Raw genomic sequence first — 13,132 nt, 5'->3', positions numbered from 1 at the left:
AACTAAATTAAAACGAAAAAATACAGATTTCATCGGTAAATAAATATTTCTAACCAATATGAAACAGGGAATAGAAAAAGGAATATTTAATGATTTGTTTACTCGTTTTTATATTGTAGGATGGCCATCAGTGAATGACTGGTTAGTAACAGCGACGAGTATACTCGGTGATTCAAGTGTCACCGCGACGAGCCTGACATTGTTGACAGACAAAAACCTCGCTCACGGCTCGAACGATCGGTCGCGATTATTCGAAGCCTCTAGAAGGAATTTCCAACAATATTGTACAATGTTCAATCACTAGTACGTGTTCATTTACTGGTGAATCCACCCTAATAATATTTAAGTTACTGTTGAATCATTGGGGACGACAAAAACGTGATCCACGCCGAACGTTTTAAGAAGTTTTGCTCCCTCGTAAGGAGCCCTCATTTCAATGACTAAACTAATTGTAATCCCACGGCACTGTGTTAAGAATAGGAAAAATGGCAGTGTAACTTAATGGTATTTTAATTTGATGACTACTTTCTTTTTATTTTCACCGAATCGCGACTTTCCTACGTTGACCATTCGGTTAGTAACAGAAGAAACGCGATTGTCGGTCTAAGTGACATTTCAGGATTCACTACACGAATCAATTAAACATAGTGTTTTTTGTGAATTTGAATTATCAAAAAGAAAAACTGGAAAAATTTCTTTCATCATTTTACGTTGGCAGATACAATTTACTACCCCAAAAGCAACTATTAAATATGCAAATATATTACTCATATGTTCCTTCGGCTTTGTTCTCGAAAGATCTTGCAATTGTCTTATCATTTAAAAAAGACTAAACGTTATTTGTTGTCTCGCAGGAATAATTGTTAGAACCATGAATCATAGTGTATATTATGCCATTGGTTTCCAATTATGGACTGTAAAGAACGTAGCGATACGTCATCGCCTACTAGTTTTAGACTTTAAAAAGCGGAGTAGTACGTCATAGGTCATGAAAGTCTTAACTCTTCGTGATTTAAATTATTGGTTTGGTGGGAGAATAACGGAAGATAAATATCTGTAAACAAACCATCACTGTCAACAATAATTGACCTTTTTCAGCGACGAGGAGTACGATTATTAATATATACATCTTCGTCCGAATAAAGAAATTCGTATACTGAAGTGAATCATAACTTCTTGTCCTGTTTATGCACGAAGTGTACAGGCGTATAGATTACTGAAACTGGATTTTAAGTAACACAAAAAATATTACTCACTAAAACAATCAATTGATAAAATCGTTAGATAGAACGGGACAAGAAGTTCTGACTAACCCTTGTTAGTAGACTGACGAAGGGCATTCAAGTGTCAATCTTTGATTTTAATGAAATTTGACCTAAAGATGGATCGTTGAAAACTTGTTGATGTGAAAAGGGTCCTGGAAGTTGGAAATGGAAAACGTATTTAAACGAATGATAAAAAGATCTATTGAAACTGGTTATTATCCGTAGACACCTGTAAAAGTCCATTGCATCCACGTTTTTTCTTCAAAACCGAAATTCATTTACTCTTTAACATACCGTGAAATACATAAAATATTTATTAATTTTATTTAGTACGCTGTAAATAACGAATTAGAAGTGAAAAGAATCTACATACTAACAAGGTCTACTAGTATTCTAGACCCATAATGAATATTTTTCAACCAATATCGAAAAACAGCTACCCAGATGAGATCACTTGATTTCTTATCAGTTTTCCTGGATTATTTTACAATTTCAAACTATTAACTGTAACGTTACGAATAGGTGGCGGAACGATAACACACGCGTTACACATTAATTCAACAGATATTTTTCCAACACAAGAATACGAAACTTTCGATCATTTTTCCAAGATTTTCTCTAATTTTTCACAAGTGTCTAATCTGGCAGTGTGTTGTACTTTGACGTATTTGTTTCCAGCCGATCAAAGTCGAGGCGGACAGTGATTAATGGCAGCGATTACGCAACGCCGCGCAGTAGAACAACAGTGCACGAGGAAGAGGCGCGAAAGAAACGTGTAGCGAATGAAATTTAGGATATCTGACGTTCCCGAGCTCCGAAAGAAAAACACACGAATCATTTCCCCGTGGCGCGTCGTTCCGTCCAGGTAAATATTTAAGGTCAGCTTTCGAATATTTGCATGCGCTTCGTTTGTTTCTGCGCGACAAAACATTTCCGAAACAAAACCGAATACTTTTGTCTTGCTATTAGTTCCGATAATCGAGGTTCTACTGTATACAGAGTAGTGTCGATTGAGGTATGCTTGGGAAACTTTACACTGCCGGCATCTCAGTCGTCGCACAAAAGGTGTGCACGTGGCAATCGCGTAACCGTAATCGTGACACCCTCCCCTAACCCTCCACGTATGCAGTGTCTATTCTTTGATCGTGCATACGATCCCTCTCAATGATTCGTGTTGTTACGATGGCTGATCGTGTAAAAATGATAACATCATACAATATTTTTATTAGGTACTTTGCAATTAATAATTAGGACGAGGATGTTCATACAAATTCATAATTTCAATAACTATTTTCGAAAACCCTGAATTTTTAAAAAGTTATTAAGTTCAACAAAACTAATTTATAAAAAAAATATGTAAAATATCATGAACAATATATAATTACGTGTTTATCTGAATGATCGACATATAGAGTTTTAACCTTTTGACAAAACTCGAAATTCAGCGCAGTGCATACGTTATATACAATACATAAATTTTTGGCCAAAACAAAACCACCTTTCTTATGAAAAAATGTTAGCAGTCTAAAGATTAATAACAACGCGATTCGTAATAAACACGCGTTCCCAATGGGGAATTCAAAAAGCCAACGGCGGTGATTCACGCGCAAAAAAATGGTCCCGAAGCAACGCGACCGTAAACACACACGTGACTAATAACGTAAATTTCTCCAACGCCTGCGGGTAAGAAATATTTACTTTCTCGACGGCTGAACTTTTATCACCATCGCCGTCGCCGATAATCACGAATTCGGACCGAGTTTCTCGAAAAATTGCGCGCTACGGTATCAGCCACCCTAATCGCCATCGCTATTTATTTCAATAAATAATCTGTTTAAGAAAAAAAGAAACCGACAACGGGAACGCGAGAACCTACGGCCGTTTATCACGCGCGTGCTAGTTGCGAAACCATGGGGGGAAACAAGAAACAGAAGAAGACCAAAAAAGAGGAAGAGACGAATCTGTAACGTACATCGTTGTTCCCTCTTTTTCCCCGAATATTCCTGAAGCCCGATCGCTTTTATAGCCCTCGCATAATTGAAATTACGATCGTGTCGAACAACGCCTCGAATAGCCTAATTAAGGACCACTTTTTTTGCTCGTAAAACAGAAATGAAAATAGTCGGTCTCGGGCTGATTATGGTCACAAATCGAGAGGAGAGGGAGCATTCCTCCTCCTTCGTTACTGCGTGAAATCTTGCGTTCGCGCCTCGTGGAGGGAACGGGGGAGAGGGGCACGACGTGGAACATTATCGTCACGTTATCATCACGTGTTAGTGTTAGCTAATAACAAGCTAGAGGATAACGAAGGAAATTGGCACGCGTCGCGCACGCGGCTCCGCTCGGCTCTTCCTCCGCGGGTAAGAAGAGGAAGGACACCCACCGGATCGCGGGCTGACGACGAGGAAGGCGGTGCCGATTTGCAAACAATAACGATCATCGAGCACCGATTTCATCGACGATTGACAGGGGGAGATACTCAGGGAAAAATCGGGTACACGTGGTAGGAAATTTGTCGTTGGTTCCGCTGAGAAGATCGTTCTATTTAAAGTGCACACCGCGAGATAAAACGTTATTTTTTGTGTATTTTCGCGCCGGTACAGAGATGACATCGTTACGCAACCCGCACGCACTTCCATGTTTCCCATTCTGTAATTAAATGACGCACGTGTCCCCAACTGTCTGGCGGTTGCACCTCCTTATCTACTTGTTACAACGAAATCAAGTAATTGCCCTGAACTGGTTTCAACTGTACGCAAATATGAGTGGATGTTGTATGTTCGAATGTGTCGATATTTCCGGAACATTTTTTGTTATTTTTTATTTGGCTGAAATTCTTCTGAAAGAATTTTGTACAATGGAATACCTTGCACATTTTCATGATGTACGACCAAATACATATTTAGATACGTTTAACGGGTTCACTTGTGAGAGGACACTGATCCATGTAAAGAAGTTACAACGCAACTGCGTTAACAGTTTATCGATCGAAAATCAATAGTGGATTAGCGCTTTACGGACACCAGCCCATTAATTTCGTCGAGTTCCGATGCGACAAATTAGACAATTACATTCTTTAATATGCAATAAGAAAAACGTGTAACAAAAGAGAGACTAAAGAAATAAAGAATTTAGAAATACTATTAATAAAATTACTACATTCTAATACTATACCAACTATAAGTCTCCGCCCAGGCCATAATTCATCTTGTATTTTAAAAAGAAAATTCCTTTGAATCATTTCTCAATGAATTAGTTTGATTCAACTTCGTCTCAAGTTCCGAATTTTGAAAACACGTGCACCTGATACAATGTAAACAACACGAGAATATCAACCACATAAATGTCTGGAGTAAACATTTTCTATATGATTATAATCAAAATATTTTTAAAAAATGAAAGTTATTTATCAGTGCAATTGAAGTGTTTTTAAACGAAAGTTGTAAAAAATATTTTCAGCTTTTAATTCGACAAGCCGCGTGAATGACAGCAGTTTCGGGTTTCGTCGTAATACTTCGTAAAAATTCGTGAAACTTCGGTCTATTTCGGTTGGCACCGCGTCATAACCGCGAAAACCGATACCTTTTTTTCCAGTCAAACGTGAAAGGCAATGTAAATATATAAGCGGGCCAGAAATTGATATTGTTTTGCATAAATTAAAACTCCAACGAAACATAATAATTGTAATTATGTTATGTGTTTACTTTAATAAATCTGGAGATTCAGTAATGTTCGAAAAAAAAAACAAAAAAATGATTGAGTAACGTTTGGAATGTCCACTTTATACGTTTAACGGAAATCACAAAAAGAAACAAAGTAGTAAACAAAAATGCACAAAGAAGACTCTAACTGTAACATTTCACAAAATCGAAGCAGATACATATTGCCATGCATATTAATAGGGCACACATTCGAAACAAAAAATCAATCGGAATGATACAACGTATTGTTATGACTTGTGTATACAACTATTTCATACGATATTGTACGGTAAACGATAGTGTCAAGTCCACGTGTGCAAAGAATACGTTGTTACCACAAGAAAATCGGTACGAATAAATTAATGTCTTGGCATTGACGTACGAATACATTCTTACGAAGATTTTGCAAGACAACGCTGGCATGGGGATCTATGTATAACCGGATGAATGAAAAAAAGACTGCCAACTAGAGACTGCACGCAGCATTCTATTTAACGTATGTTGTAGATGCACATGTAATACCGTCTCGAAGGTGCATACAAAAGAAACATCTGATCATAGGAACGGAATATGTTCTGAATCATTTTCGCGACTATTTGTCATAGTCAAATTTATTTTCACGTATGACTCGTTCAATCAATAAATGGGCGACGTTCCACATGCGCCGAATATTTTAACCTGAATGGAAAATAATTCCACCGAGTGACATACTGCGTATGATCATACGCAACAATAGGACCTAAAATAACAGTGAGAACGAACACGAAACGAATCTAATTTAAATTATATTGCGGCACAGTGAATGTGATAAATAGCTTTATTAATGTATAGAGGATATAAAAACTCACCTCAAATAATCAATTCTTCAATTTACTTCGCGTGGACAACAGTAGAAAATACAAAGCCGTGACAATGACAATCACAAATATCCTGAAGGGCAGAAAGTTACTCGCGCACTCACATGTATACCCGGCGAAGCTCCGGTACTGTCTAGTGTTTTTACAAGAGATGTTCTTTCCAGAAGGTACCACTGGTAACTGGTTCCTCCTTCGCGAAGTTTCGGGTAAGGTGAAATAGCTGACCGAATCGATTACTGGCCTGCAATACTGACAGGCAACCAAATGAGAATACAGGGAAAAGTCCCTAGCGTGTACCTGGAAACTCCCCGCTTCCATTTAAATTCGACCATACATCAATGGTCAAAATAGTATTAACCTCACTCCAATTATCTTTGAAAGGAGAGAGCTTCCTCTTATTCTCTCATTATTATGTTGTAATATTCAATAGTATTTGTAACGTCCCCGTTACAAGTCTACTCCAAATTGATACGCTATTTTGGGTTCTTGCTTCTTACTCCTGCTCTTAGGCATCAGAGTGTGTGGAGCAGTCTGGAAATAAAGAAGAGGAAACGAATTGGGAGATGAAAATGAGAGATGCGTTTTATCTCCGAAGTATTGACAACTACCTGCCAGACTCATCGGTATAGTTATAGCTGATGAACCCTGCGGTCCCTGCTCTAGACATGTAGGACGAAAGGATGATTTCGCAGCTATAGAAGTGTATAATAGATTGCACCGTCTTATGAAAAAGCTGAAGCAACACAGAAGGACAGAAATAGCCCGAGGGTGAATCTCTCTTGCTCGCACATCGTAGAAAGTAAAGGAAAGTGTCAAGAGGGTGTTGGGGGGAAGAGATGTTGCACGTTGCACGCATACAATGCCTCCATTACAACCGCAGAATTCCCCCACCAACAGCCCTATTAGAAAGAGAGGCATTGACCAACGTTTTTGGCCTCTCTCTTCTGTGACTTCAGTCTATTATATATGCCTGTGTCGCAACTAATTAATCTATGGAAACAGAGTTAGAAATGAGCACTTACAAGAATTAACGACAACGAAGGGCCTCTGTCGAGTGCCGGGCAAACTACCGGCGTACAGTGGGACGAAATTCAAAAATATCTGGACATCGCATTTTCTTCTAAACAACTGATTATGCATATTTTTAAAAATGTTCTATGAAATGTAAAATGTATGTACTAAGCTATACATTTCTATTTAAGTTTTTTGTTCGATTTCTTTTTTAAATATCAGCATATATCCTAATTATCGATTGTATTATATCGCCGAGGATACCGTTTATGAAAGTTTATTTACAAATGGCTGATGTTCGTTTACGACATCTTCTTCCTGATTCTAACTATGTCGAGCCGTATAGATTATATAATTTCACCATGGGAAGCCGAAGCATATGTACAAAATTTACAAATTTCACAACTTGAAGATATAGCTACGAAAGGGTAATTTATTGTTTTGTGCAGTCATATAGGATGCAGTCTTTTATATACATATATAAATACTTTAACTTACTGAAAAATGTACCATTGGCAATTATTACGTTGACATTATATGTTTACGAACATTCAAATATATGGTGGTGAATCGATGTCAATTTATTAACTGTCGGTGAAATCTGTTTCGGTAAATAAATTTATACATTGTTTTTAGATGGTATGAATTTCATAAAAGATTAATGTTATTAAATCAACAAAGCGTTTTAGAAATTAATGCTTTAAGAGAGGAGAGCATCAAGGAATTGTTCGTTTCTTACAAAAAGGTAAACTAAATATTTACTCTTCTACGACAGACAATGCTTAATTCATATCGTTCTTATCTTATAGATACCGATTCTTATATACGAAGCTATTCAAATAGGAATATGGAAGCACAAAGTATTTCCCCTTTTGCTAAATATAAATACAGAGCCACAAAATACATTTATGCTTTTTTCCATATTCTATCATGAAAACATGTGTGTTTCCTTACTGGAAAATGTGCTGTTTCACTGTGAAAGTGCAGAAACCATTGATGATACAGTTCTTGATCTTGTTGATTATACAGTTAAATGCGTTTCCATACTCCTAGATATAGAAGATATCGAAGTTTTCGAGAACGTAAAAAATCCTAAGTAAGACACCATCGGCTCACAAAATTTAATATGCATTTTATTATAGAAATAACGCATCCTATAATTGCATTAATTGTTTATAATTAGTTCATGCCTGGAAGAAATATTAGAAAGAAAAAAAGAACTTGAATTTGATATTGGTGTGCGATGCATTTCAATTCTCCGTTATTTGGCAGAATTCTCAGACGCTTTGCCACTTTGTGTTTTATCCCGAATGTTATCTACGCACGATGTACCCTATCTTCTTGTTCAACTCATTGAAAGTCACCCGTGGGCGAAAAAAAATGCTGACGGTAATTAAACAGATATTTCACGTACACGTAGCTATTAATATAAAATATAAATTCTGATGAAATTGTTGAATCTTAGATGAGGATATGATATATGATGGTGGCTGGAAGAAAGTAAAGTTAAATGAAGAAGGAAAAATTTCTAAAATAGAGGGACAAGTTTGGATCGGTTTACGAGAATTATTACTTAATCCCAAGTGCGCGCCGTACTACGAAATTACAGATTTTAGAATGTCTCATTTGTTGAAGGTACTTTATGGTGTAAAGACATGAATAACACATAAAAATAATTTCTTATTCAAATTAGCTGCAGAAACATTTACACGAAACTGTGTTGGATCAAATTTCTCCTTTACTGGAATTGAAAAGATGGTTAAGTTACTTGAGTGTATCATCATCCCAGTCTAAAGCACCTCGGGCATTAAATGTTGAACTTATACCACAGGTTTGAAACAATTAATTGATATTGTTCATTTGATAGAAATAAGAAAATAATGTAAATATTCACTGATTACATTTATTATTGTTTTATTGTTAGATAAAATTATCAATTATGGAAAAGTATCATAAGAAATGGAAAAAATTAGCAAAACATCAATCAAAGTACATATTCACAACGGATAAGGAAGATGTTAAGAATGCAGCACAAATTTTAAGCGATGCATACGATCTGGATAAATTAGACTGTATCGAAACTAAAGAATGTTTTTTATGTCAGGAAACAGCACAAAAACGTTGCTCTAAATGTAAAGGAGCTTGGTACTGTGGAAGGTATAAAAAATTCGTTTATATTAAAACAGAACATAAATATATACTTCAACTAAATAATTACAGAGAATGTCAAGTGAAAGACTGGGCGAACCACAAAATCATATGTGATAAAATAACAAAAAGTGAAGAATGCAAACAGAAGGATTAATCTAAATGTTTTTAATAGAGGATCAAGTGTTTAATATCTACAGTTAGTTTCGTGGTATGTATATTAATGAAACCACATTATTTTACTTTTTAGAATAAAAAATAGCAGACTGATGTTCAAGTATTTATGACTGAATTTCTATTAATTTACCAAAGTATCTAAGAATAAGAGACATGTATATTTAAGGATTGATCAAACTATGCATACAAAAAGTATGTAGAATGTTTTATTAAAAGATCTTAGTGTACAGAACTTTGTTTGACATATTCCATCACAACATCCTTTGCAGGAGTGTCCTCTCCAAAGTCCTAAAATTAGGAAATACTACTTAATGGAAAGAAAATTTTTATGGCTAAGGAAACCTTAATGTAACTATTATAGTCAGAAAGGCATTACAGCATGAATTATTATTTATTCGGGTTCTCTCAGTAGAGGGAGCCAATGGTATCATCATTTAAATTAATTATAAATTATATTTGACTTTATTTGATTATAAGTTTATTTTAAATGTAATAATAAGTTATTCATACCTTTATGACAACACAGGAACACCCAACAACTTTTCTAGCTTTGCCAGCACTGTCAATCTTGCAAAGACCAGCCCATTCGCCAAGTTTCTTATTATTATCTACCCTAATCAATGGGATCTGATGTTCATTGCACAATGCTTGAACAAGTTTTTTGTACATAGGTTCATCACAATTTTCAGCTAAGATGCAAAGCATGGCTTGCCTCCTGAAATACAACAGACAGAATTGATATAAAAATCGAAAAGTTCATTGAATATTTAAAATAAGAGTATGTAGATCAGAAAAGGTTGAAGACAGCACTATTTAGTTTTTTTTGTAACGGGTTCTTCTCAGAAGAGGGAACCTGGTGTATCATCATATAATACATTTTTATCAATGAATGTCATATTTAAAACATGCAAAAATGAACTTACTTGTCTAAAGCTTTGGCGGCTTCGTGAAGACCATGTACGACACCATCGTGAATAAGAGCATTTTTAAGAACTTCTTGAAGGGCTGTGTTTACGTCGAGTGAATTGCCCGCTGACATCGCAGTGGGGCCATCGTCACTGTAAAAAAATAGAAAAATACCATTTAAATTATAGATATTTGATTCTTATGAAGTAGGAAGTTCTTGACGTATGAGAATTAAAGGTTATGTGTCGATTTCGTGTAGGACAGTTTCTAAATATTTTAGTTAACGTAATTTTTATGATAAATTTAATATATATTTTTAGTTATAGTTTCTATAATGAAAATTCCATTTATGTGTGAACAACGTGTGGTTGATAATTCGAGAAAACATACTTACTTTTCTACGTCTGACATGTTTCTGATGGACTGGGGAGCTGAAATAATCAGAAAATGTTAATGATTATGCCTTCGGGTTTACATTTTGAACTTTTTTCACATAAAATATACGCCGATGGCAATAGAATAAGCGGATATCTAGCGCATCGAGACGCGACGTGCTTCCATTTACCTTTTCTTACGAAGAAAGAGAAATGGTCCTTACTTGAACACGCGGTGCTTTGCTTGCTTACGCTCGTTTTGATTGGTCGGGTAATTGGCATAGTGCGACATCTATACGGAATTTTAAAAGTTTCGTTGATACAGGCACAGATGTTTTCAACAGTTGATAATATAGATTTTTTGTAAAAATTTTGAAAAAGAAAACTGTTTTAAAATTACATACGTTTTGTTACATATACATATTATGAAAATAAATTTGTTTTGTCAATATACCAACCATTCGTAAACATTTGAGAGCTATCTGAACATCTTTTTTTTTATGCAGGTTAAAAGGAATAAAAAGAATAAAGAATATTAAAATTATGAACATAACATGAACAAAAATCAAGGAAGTAACCGAACTATTGTACGCTTTTCAACAAATTTTTATTTTTCATACTTTCTAAAGTATGTATTCGGCGTCTTAATCATTTCTTAAAGTAAACATTTTGCTTACAAACTGTACAATACATTTATTTAGAATATCTGTAAGGATAACTATCGCTCCTGTTTTGCATCTTTCCGAACATTGCAGTTATGTACAGCCAATTTAGTTTTACGGAAAAGAACTATAAATATCTTAATTTATCAGTTATGATTGTACCATTACTTTACTCCTTAATTTCGAACTTAACTTCACGTTCCTAATAACCACTTTCATTTTTCAGGTTCTTATCTTCCACCTTCTCATTAAATCGAAGAACAATCAACCAAGTTTCTACCTTTAGAATGGTAATCTAATACTATATTATACACATCTTGCATAATTTCCTGTTACCAAAAATGAGAAATACATTGGACTTTCATTTATTCAACAAATCATTTCTAAATAATAAAAAAAAAAAATTAACGACGTTTCTTCTATTGGAAGCAGCGCTAAACGACAATCCTCTTTCATGATACCAATGATCGATCATACCATATACATTTCCTGACTATGAACATTAAAAGACAATAGAATCGTGGTAGCTCCTACTATATCAGGTTGCTGTACAACATGCGACCCTTAATAAAAATGCATCAGTCCCTAATTCGACGTTACAAAAAAAATCTTCCTATTTAGAAGAACACTATGTACTCATTACGTAACCTTTACATTTCATAAATGCCATTTGGTAGAACAGTCTCTCGGGGCAAATGAGATGATTCTGTCTGATCTAACAAAAGTTCAATAGACAATACTGGAGCAGCAACTTAACCGGTAGTATAGACGGTCTAGGTAGTGGATTTACAGGCGGAGTTCTAGCGTAACCAATTTTTTGTGTTACGTGGGTGGAGAATATCGATGATAAGGCCAACAATAATGCGGAGGCGGCGGTGGTTGTGGCGGTGGTGCAGACGGTGGTACGGATACCGATGGATGCTGCGGGCCTGGTGCTCCTGTTGGATAGAAGTGATGAGTGTGATGCGAATGGCGAGGATGACAATTTGCGGCTGTACCTCGGGACGTCGGGGACGAATCCAATGTAACGCCGGCCTGGGCCTGGCAGGCCATCATCAGACCGTGGAAATCGAACTTGTAGGCGTAACGCTTCCCATGAACCTTCGTCATTATATTTTTGTCGTAATAGTACCTGCAACGTACAACGGACTACCATGAATTTAATTCATTTCGTTCGTCAGTGATCATCACGATTTTAATTGACTTATTTATATAATTAAGAAGTAATACGACATTGCACTGTGTAACTGTTTTTATTTGTAAACAGTGGAATAATTTTGGGAGAAATTGTTTCGTTGGAGAGAAAGTTGGATGTCGCCCTGTTGCAAAAGTAGAAGTAACTGTTCTAGTCAGACATCGAGAAAAATGATGTATATGTATGTACTTACGTATATTCTACTTCAATTTAATATAAATTTCTCTTATAACATAACGAATGGACTTATAAATGTGTAAAGTTCAATGTTTACAGTCTGTTTTTCACTACCTAAGACACGATGTATCACCAGCCCTCACGATTAACGTACCGTCAACATTTTGACTGTCACAGTGGAAAAGGTCGTATGTAGTCAGACACACTTTATTTCGTTTCTCAAGTCATAAATCATCGAAAATATATATGTGTTTAGTTAATACAGGCTGTTGGTCATGGTTTAAATTGTACTGCGATATTGATTTTACGCAAAAATTTTCCAATGGCATTTAAATACCTAAACAAAATTTAGTAAATATATTTCAATAATTCTCGATACTAAATTGTGGGAGACTTCTCCTACGCTACTTTTTCCCCTAGCAGAAGCAGAGTTTGCTCGATAGTGTACTTATCACTTATATTTGGGTGACGTGGGCATTCAAAAATGTTATTATCGTCAGCAGTTTCAACCAATCGGACAATTCGTTCCTGAGTTTCTCTTTACCTGAGCGCCCGCGACAGTTTGTCGTAGTTCATGTTCGGCTTGCTCTTCCGCTCGCCCCATCTGCGCGCTACTTCGTCCGGATCGGTAAGTTTGAACTCCCCGTTCGAGCCCTCCC

The 13,132-nt window shown here is 35.8% G+C and overlaps 3 protein-coding genes across 3 annotated transcripts in view; 1 reads left to right on the top strand and 2 right to left on the bottom strand.

Moving 5' to 3' along the window:
- The first annotated feature begins 7,164 nt into the window (after positions 1-7,164).
- On the top strand, positions 7,165-9,139 carry LOC107192056 (zinc finger MYND domain-containing protein 10). Its single transcript, XM_015581241.1, has 8 exons — positions 7,165-7,262; positions 7,471-7,579; positions 7,644-7,930; positions 8,018-8,223; positions 8,300-8,469; positions 8,528-8,665; positions 8,759-8,991; positions 9,055-9,139. Exons 1-8 carry the CDS (start codon positions 7,165-7,167, stop codon positions 9,137-9,139), a joined length of 1,326 nt encoding a protein of 441 aa, XP_015436727.1.
- Positions 9,140-9,347: 208 nt separating this feature from the next.
- LOC107192050 (40S ribosomal protein S12) lies at positions 9,348-10,705 on the bottom strand. Its single transcript, XM_015581236.1, has 5 exons — positions 10,631-10,705; positions 10,460-10,496; positions 10,083-10,217; positions 9,670-9,874; positions 9,348-9,447 (listed from the first exon to the last, which is right to left on the bottom strand). Exons 2-5 carry the CDS (start codon positions 10,474-10,476, stop codon positions 9,379-9,381), a joined length of 426 nt encoding a protein of 141 aa, XP_015436722.1. The 5' UTR covers positions 10,477-10,496; positions 10,631-10,705; the 3' UTR covers positions 9,348-9,378.
- A 1,218-nt stretch (positions 10,706-11,923) lies between these two features.
- Positions 11,924-13,132, bottom strand: part of LOC107192039 (DNA-binding protein D-ETS-6-like) — a 2,973-nt gene continuing 1,764 nt past the window's right edge. Inside the window, 2 exon segments of the mRNA XM_015581217.1 lie at positions 11,924-12,233; positions 13,018-13,132. The exon segment at positions 13,018-13,132 is cut by the window's right edge and continues 33 nt beyond it. Of these exon segments, the coding sequence (XP_015436703.1) occupies positions 11,924-12,233; positions 13,018-13,132 (425 nt within the window).

Source organism: Dufourea novaeangliae, unplaced genomic scaffold (assembly GCF_001272555.1).
Source record: "Dufourea novaeangliae isolate 0120121106 unplaced genomic scaffold, ASM127255v1 scaffold296, whole genome shotgun sequence".
Classification (NCBI taxonomy): domain Eukaryota; kingdom Metazoa; phylum Arthropoda; class Insecta; order Hymenoptera; family Halictidae; genus Dufourea; species Dufourea novaeangliae.
Note: the sequence above shows the minus strand (reverse complement) of the source record. Positions and strands in the feature narration are given on the sequence as shown.

Bases quoted from the DNA above. Each gene is read 5' to 3' on its own strand.
- LOC107192056 (XM_015581241.1), top strand. From the start codon at position 7,165: ATGTCGAGCCGTATAGATTATATAATTTCACCATGGGAAGCCGAAGCA. The intron at 8,666-8,758 runs GTTTGAAACAAT...TTTTATTGTTAG, and splicing joins ATGTTGAACTTATACCACAG to ATAAAATTATCAATTATGGA. The intron at 8,992-9,054 runs GTATAAAAAATT...AAATAATTACAG, and splicing joins GGAGCTTGGTACTGTGGAAG to AGAATGTCAAGTGAAAGACT.
- LOC107192050 (XM_015581236.1), bottom strand. The intron at 9,875-10,082 runs GTAAGTTCATTT...GTTGTATTTCAG, and splicing joins GCCGCCAAAGCTTTAGACAA to GAGGCAAGCCATGCTTTGCA. The intron at 9,448-9,669 runs GTATGAATAACT...TCCTAATTTTAG, and splicing joins GTTCCTGTGTTGTCATAAAG to GACTTTGGAGAGGACACTCC.